This window comes from Lethenteron reissneri, unplaced genomic scaffold, assembly GCF_015708825.2.
Source record: "Lethenteron reissneri isolate LAM-NWPU_2019-01 unplaced genomic scaffold, ASM1570882v1 scaffold_1596, whole genome shotgun sequence".
NCBI classification, from domain to species: domain Eukaryota; kingdom Metazoa; phylum Chordata; class Hyperoartia; order Petromyzontiformes; family Petromyzontidae; genus Lethenteron; species Lethenteron reissneri.
The window spans coordinates 36,779-44,812 of record NW_026891329.1 but is presented as its reverse complement, the minus strand read 5'-3'; the positions used below and the strand labels follow the sequence as shown (position 1 = coordinate 44,812).

Genomic DNA, 8,034 nt, shown 5'->3' with positions numbered 1-8,034 from the left:
GAAGAATCCTGTTGAGGAGCCTTTCAAGACCATCACCTTACCCTACATTGCTGGGGTCACAAAAAAGATCTCCAAATCCTGATTAAACACAAGATCCAGGTCCGATTCAACACAGTACAAAAAAATCCGTGATCTGGTCCCGTCTGTAAAAGATGTGGTTCCAGACATACAGTACCCTGGCGTCTACAAACTAAGTTGCCTCTGTGGTAGCAGTTACATTGGAGAAACCAAACGACATGTCTCGGACCGCATCCGTGAACATAAAGCAGACCTGAAACACGGTAGGACAAACTCCTCAGCCGTGGCAGATCACTGTTACAATTCAGTGGGCTCACATGACATTGACTTCTCCAAGACAGAGGTTCTCTGCAAGCCAACTGGCTTTCATGAGAGATTCGTTCATGAGGCTATCCACATATACAAACACAGAGATAATTTCAACCGAGAAGATGGATTCTGGCTTAGCAATCATTGGAAGGACGTAATAAACCATTTCGGATCTTAACTGATTGTGTTCACATTTACGGTGACTTTCAGACCGCGTTCCACTCACTGGCATTGTATTCTCCGCAGGGAATAGATTCTTTGCTCCGCTGCAAGTTTCCCCTCACTACTCATCCATTGACACGACGGTCAATGGTACAGTGTATAATAACAAATAGTATAACATTTATATGCTTAATACAATGTACAAAGTAATATATAGTATCGTAATTGTATAGTAAATATATAGCAGTGTGATACACATTAAGGTGGGTAGAATAATACAGTGTTATATTAAAATGTATAAGGTATAGGGTGGTTTATAGCAATACAGTATATAAATTAATGTTGGGTTTGTCTATGGCAGTATATAGTATGCAGTTTATACTTTAGTTTTTTACGTGGTTGTTTAGTAACTGCAGCTACATACTATTAACATTCCTTTCCTTTGTTAATGCTACCCCCCTTCCCCCTCCCTTTGATGCTGATAATCCTGCATAATGCACGGGCATAATATTAATTTGAAACCCCCCCGCCCACCTCCTACGCATTTTCCATATGCTAAATTCCTCTTGATATGCAAATTATTTTGTTAAGGTGCTCTTCTTCCCACCTCCCCCCCTCCAACCCAGCTTAAATATACGCTCCAAGCTTGGTGGTGTTTCATACTTCACCTGAGGACGGCTGCTTGCGTTGTGGGCGAAACGTCGTGAGAATTGTTTTATTATGTTTTTATTATTTTATTATTTTCCTTCTACGTGACTTTATCGAAAGAACCAAGAAGACAGTTCCAGGTAGTCAACAATAAATCATTAATAGCGAATCGTGGCCTCGTGTGATCTCGTTGAGCAGTGTGAACGCGTGTAGTGCTGCTTATACAGCGGCTCGCCTCGTGGGAGCGCTGCGTAGAGCGGCGCACGAGTGGGTGTCGCGTGTGTGCAGTGTGTGCGCTCGTAGTGTGGGGGAAGGGGTCGGTGCGTCCGCAGGTACCCGCTCCGTCTATCGCCGCAGGGACTCGCGCGGTGTGAGGGCAGCGTCATTCGCCCTCCGACCCCTGACCCCCGTTTAGAGCGCGTGATCCGTGGAGAGACAACGCAGCATGTACAGGTGAACGAGAGCGTGCGGCGAGCTATGCCTCTCACACGAGCTCGCGGAGGGACGGACCAGGGAGGGGAGCCGTCGGGCAATGAGCCCAGCGACGGCAGCAGCTGCTCGCAGAGCAGCGAGGGGTCGACGAACGGCAGAGCCCCTGCCATAGGTACGGAGCAGGGAGGGACTTCGGGGACCAGCGGCCCCAACAACTGTATAGTATAGTGTATAGTAGTGTAGTAAATATAAGTGTTTAGAGTAGTGTATAGTAGTGTAAAGTGTATATTACTATAGTGTAGTATATAGTAGTGTAGTGGATACCAGTGTAGTGTATAGTAGCGTACTGTATAGTACAGTGTAGTATATATGTGTATAGTGTAGTATATTGAAGTGTATAGTGTATTGTATAGTGGAGTGTATAGTAGTGTAGTGTAGTATATATAAGTGTATAGTAGTGTATTGTATAGCTTTGTAGTGTATAGTATAGTGTATTGTATAGTAGTGTACTGTATAGTATAGAGATATAAGTGTTTAGTGTAGTATACAGTAGTGGAGTGTATAGTAGTGTAGTGTACATTACTATAGTGTATAGCAGTGTATAGTAGTGTATGCCAGTGTAGTGTATTGTATCGTGCAGTGTATAGTAGCGAGGTAGTTAACATTTCCCAGCCACCGTGATGATTATGGTGTAACCCACGACCTCCTGTACACCAGGCGAGGTAGTTAACATCTCAATTACCAAGGCGTCAACACCAACGAAGGCCCAGACGACCACCAAACCTCAGGGTCGTTGAAATGGCAGCAGCAGAACTCATCCGCAAGTTGTGGAGACCTGCAGAGACCCACACAGCGAGTTGGCACAGCAGGGGCCCACAATGTGGTGGTAGCATCAGCCACTGTCTCAGTCAGTTGACACGTGACACCTGCTGGGTCTGCCCCGTGACCTCCTCCTGCCACGTGGTAGCCTCAAAGTGCACATGGCCTGGCACAAGCGTCGTGGTGACGTCACCGCCACTTAGTGGCGAATGGCGGTTGTTGTTGTGTGTGTGAGTGTTAAACTGTGAGTGTGTGTACACGTGTTGTACCGTAGCAAGGCTCTGCAGGTCACCTTAGATGCACCCAAGCTCACGGGCCCACAGGGGGCAGCAGAGTTCCTATGACCACTGTTTCATTGCTTTAATGGCTTTATTTTGGTGATTTTTGAAAAGTTTTTCGGTTTGGCCATGTTTGTTTGTTGTAGTACAGAGTTAGACTGATGGCCTTAATCTAAGTTGTCTTGTGGTTGTTGTTGTTGTTGTTTGACTTGCATCCCACTGGGATTTTTGCACACAGCATTGGTGTATGGTGCTTTTTCTGCAATATTTTGCTGTCTTTTCTTGGATTTTCTGTTTGCACTTAGTCACATAGTCACTTTAAGATGTTTTCTTGTTCATGTTTTTGTTTTTTTGTTTGTTGCGGTTGCACCCGATTCAAGAGCCGAATGGCTCACAGGGCTATACCTAATACATGAAAACTTGAAACTTGAGGCGTGTGGGGGTTGACCGAAGGTGACCACCCCCCCGCCTCTTACACTGGTCAACGTGTGTCCACACTAGGACCTTCAAGTTCATGTTCATGTATTAGGTGTGGCCCTGTGAGCCATTTGGCTCTTGAATCGGGTGCAACCTCAACAAACAAAAAACAAAAACATGAACAAAAACATCTTAAAGTGAATATGTGACTGAGTGCAAACAGAAAATCCAAGAAAAGACAGCAAAATATTGCAGAAAAAGCACCGTTACACCAACGCTGTGTGCAAAAATCCCAGTGGGATGCAATTCAAACAACAACAACAACAACCACAAGACAACTTAGATTAAGGCCATCAGTCTAACTCTGTACTACAACAAACAAACATGGCCAAACCAAAAAACTTTTCGAAAATCACCAAAATCAAGCCATAAAAGCAATGAAACAGTGATCATAGGAACTGTGACCGAATTTTCACAATAAACGACGTAAACAACATGTACCACCAGAACCCTGCAGCCATAGCTGGCTGCATGAGTCACTCCACAACAGCAGGAGCATCAGTCGGAGTATCAACATTTTTCAATGCACCTTTAAGATCAGCGCACTAAATCAAAACACAGATCATACTTCATGTAAGCTGACGTGCGCAGCGATCGCTGTCGTGGTGGAGTTGATCGTATTTTACTGGGATAATCCCTTTTGACTCCACACCAAGCTGTCTTTTTGTGCCATGTATAAGGTGCTACATTCGTGAACGAATGCAATGAAAATCCGGTTGATTCACGAGAACAGCATGTTCTTTTTCTGCCATAACAGAGAAAGAATGTATATAAAACGTGACATTTTGGCAGACTGGCCCAACTTTATTTATGCCCATAGGATAATGAAAGATAATGCATAAGAATAGGGTAAATCTATTCTTATATTTTCACACACACTCACACAGACCCACAGACTCACAGAGACCCACAGACTCACAGAGACCCAGGTCACGTGACTGACCCCTTCGCCCCGCCCCCTTTCATCTTCTCTCCCCCGAGCCCCGCCCCCTGGCCACGCCTCCTGCGTCACGTGTCCACGGGCCCTGACATCCGGGGCCCTGACATCCGGGGCCCTGACATCCACATCCGGGCCTCGCCTGAGCCAACACGTGCGCAGCCTGGGCCCTTCTTCCCGCCACTTCTCCGTCGACTGCCTGCAGAGGGGTCAAAGGGTAAAGGTGTCTGTGTGCCGAGGGGTGAGGTCAAAGGTCGGGTAAAGGTCAGCTTGTTTTGACCTTGCCTTGCCTACTGGCCATGTGCTAATCCTAAGAGACGCTGCTCAACAATGACAGGATTCTGTGAGGTTTGCGTTGCGTTTGTTATCGTGTAGAGGGTGAACGCCACAGGTAGCCAGGGCTCGCCTTGTTCAAACCCTCTTTTAGTCTGTCCCCAACTCTCACGTGAAGAGAATCTGTGCTAGAAACCATGACATTGTTACGTGTAATGCGGCATTTCTTCCTAAATTGCAAGCCGCGTTAATTACACTGGTCAACAACAACAAAAACATGTTTTTCTGGCCTGGACTGTTGCAGCTGTTCTAGGCTAATTTCAGGGTGCCGATTCTAAATCTGATCTCAGATTTGCTCTATCACGTCTATTTTTTATGCTATCGGCATACCCCATTTTCATTGATTTTACCCGAAATTAACTCTGTCACTTATGATTGCAAGTTGTTGCGAGTCAGTGACTGCTTTAGTGTTAAAATACGGTGCTGTATTTTTAGGAGAGTGTGCATATAATATCATTTTATGTAGATATCCACATTTATTTAATATTTTTATTCTGCCGTTTTTATTGAAAATGCAATATTTGATAATATCTCAAAAACCTGATGTGATGGACAAAAACTGATGCCAGATTTGGAATCATCAGCACCCCAAAATGACCTTAACACCGTTGGAATACCTTATGCCACAAAAAGTGTGTTGACCAGTGTTATGTATGCAATGTTAGTGTGCTGATGTCAACGTAGCCTTTGACCAGATCACTCACAATGCACGCAGCCTTTTCCGATTTTGTAAGCTAAGCAGGGTTTGTGTCAGAAGTGCTTTGGATGGGTTGACCACCACCACCACGTGCAGTATAAAGGTGCTGTGGGCGTTGTAGACAGCAGTTGGCAGTGCAGAAACCCCTATTGGTGTACTGCACTCCCCACCACCACCTCCACCACAAACCCCACTGACCAGCGTGGTGAAGTATAGTCAAATATCGCTCTTGACCCGACCCACAAGACGTGTGCGGAGGTCATCATCCAGCAGTGGAATTATTCAAGCGGACTGTACATGTATGATGCGAGAGTTCCTATACATGTACACGCGTGTGCGTACACATGTATCGGCAGTGTGACAAGATGACATCACCTCTTTTCACGACCCTGAGTCACATTCCCCTGGGGGTCATTAAATAGGGCAATCAGTCACGGACGCCAGTGCAGATAATAAGATGGTGCCATTGTCTATGATCATGACGCTCAGAGGAGGAACGCTATCGAGATGTAATTGTATAACAACAGCTCTTTAGTAGTAGGTTTTTACCCTTTAAACTGGTACAAAAACTTGACACCTTTATACAAGGCATCATGTTTGCAATAACCACAACACAAGCAGTCAAAATGCAAACAAAAAGAAACAACTCTGATGATGATAATGATATGCACTGTCCTTGATGTTGATTGGTCCACACCCCAGACAGCTTTTCTTAGAGCCTAGTCTCGATTGGTGTTGGTTTCCTTTAAATAATCTTTGCTTTGCAGGTGTGCTTGGACGTGGGAAACACAACGCGAGAACGAGATGGACGTCAGCTGCCACCACAACGAGACGATCGCATTCTTCTACCGCAACAGCAACAAGCCGCTCTACGACGAGTGGTCCTTCACCAGCACGCTGGTCATGGTGCTCGGCCTGACCTTGTGCCTCGGCATCATTCTGGCCAACGCCCTCGTCATGTTCGCCGTGTACATCAACAAGACATTCCACCACCCCGTCTACTTTCTCATGGCCAACCTGGCCGCGGCGGATTTCTTTGCCGGAGTGGCGTACATCTACCTGGTTGTCAACACGGGGCCCAACACTCGCAAGCTGTCGCTGGAGACCTGGATGCTGCGCCAGGGGCTGATCAACACGAGCCTCACCGCCTCCGTCGCCAGCCTCCTGGTCATCGCCATCGAGCGCCACGTCGCGCTGTTCCGGATGCAGCGGATGAGCGAGCGGCGCGTCGTGACGGTCGTCGCGATCATCTGGCTCGTGGCCATCATCGCCGGCGCCATGCCCACCATGGGCTGGAACTGCGTCTGCGACGTCGGCACGTGCTCCACCATGGCGCCGCTGTACAGCGCCAGCTACGTCGCCTTCTGGGCCGGCTACAACCTCTCCATGTTCCTCATCATGGCGGGGCTCTACGGCCACATCTTCGTGAACATGTGGAGGGACAGGATACCCGTGCTGCAGAATAGCTCCAGGTGCTCCCGGAGGCAAGACGCCCCCGTGAGCTTGCTCGTAACGGTCACCATCATGTTGGGTAAGCGTTGTGGGTCTGTCTGGGCAGAACATTCGACAACACGATTCACGATAATTGTTTTTTTACCCTTCTATCTGGCAACAAAACTGACACCTTTTTTACAAGGAGTCACGTTTGCATAGACCACAATACCTGCAGTCATAATGCAAACAAAAAACATAACTCTGATAATGTACGCACTGTCCTTGAAGTTGATTGGTCCACACCCGAGACACCTTTCCTTAGAGCCTAGTCTCACATGGTGTTGGACCAGATGACGCCAAAAGGCGCACAACTGTTTTTTTGTTTGCATTACGACTGCAGGTATTGTGGTCTATGCAAACATGACTCCTCGTAAAAAAAGGTGTCAGTTTTGTTGCCAGATAAAAGGGTAAAAAAAAAGCAATTATCAAGGCTGGTCTTGTTCCACGCGTCGCTGCCAAAAATGGCTCGTGCCGTCTCTCCCAGGAGCCTTTATTGTGTGCTGGACGCCGGGCCTGGTGATTCTGCTGCTGGATTCCTTCTGCTCGGACTGCAACGTCCTGGCCTTCGAGAAGTACTTCTTGCTCATAGCGGAGCTCAACTCCGCCATGAACCCCATCATCTACTCGTTTCGGGACACGGAGATGATCGCCACTTTCAAGCGCATCCTGAGCTGCCGAAAAGCGGGATGCGTCGCAGCGAGCGGCTCCGAAAAATCAATTTCCACGTCGAATCCCAACCTGGTTACGGAGATCGGTCACGTGACCACCGCGAGTGCGATGAAGATGAATCAGATTGTCATCTAATATCTAATTGGGCTAACCATGCATGTTTTGATAATTGTTCTTTTACCCTTCTATCTGGCAACAAAACTGACACCTTTTTTTTACAAGGAGTCATGTTTGCATAGACCACAATACCTGCAGTCATAATACAAACAAAAGAGTACACGAGCTTGGAGCATGTATATAAGCTGGGTGCCTTGACAAAGGAATTTGCATATCAAGAGGAATTTAGCATATTTATGGGAAATGCAGGAATGTGATTAGTACTACTTATGCCTGTGCATTATGCAGGATTAGCAGCATCAAAGGGAGAGAATATGGGAAATGCAGGTATGTGATTAGTACTACTTATGCCTGTGCATTATGCAGGATTAGCAGCATCAAAGGGAGAGGATATGGGAAATGCAGGTATGTGAATAGTACTAATTCAGCATCAAAGGGACAGACCTGGTTTTCACCTGAGGACGGCTGCTTGCGTTGTGGCCGAAACGTCGTGAGAATTATTTTATTATGTTTTATTTTTATTATTTTATTATTTCCCTTCTACGTGATTTTACCGAAAGAACCAAGAAGATGAATCCCTGCAGTCACGAAAGCTTTAAATCGAAAAATAAAACAAACAAAAACATAACTCTGATAATGTATGC

At 46.5% G+C, this 8,034-nt stretch overlaps 1 protein-coding gene across 1 annotated transcript; it reads left to right on the top strand.

The window, feature by feature from the left end:
• Positions 1 to 4,056: 4,056 nt before the first annotated feature.
• On the top strand, positions 4,057 to 7,473 carry LOC133362731 (lysophosphatidic acid receptor 1-A-like). The gene is made up of 3 exons (XM_061581657.1): positions 4,057 to 4,297; positions 5,878 to 6,641; positions 7,089 to 7,473. The coding sequence occupies exons 2-3, from the start codon at positions 5,915 to 5,917 to the stop codon at positions 7,406 to 7,408; spliced, it is 1,047 nt and encodes a 348-aa protein (XP_061437641.1). The 5' UTR covers positions 4,057 to 4,297; positions 5,878 to 5,914; the 3' UTR covers positions 7,409 to 7,473.
• The last annotated feature ends 561 nt before the right edge of the window (positions 7,474 to 8,034 follow it).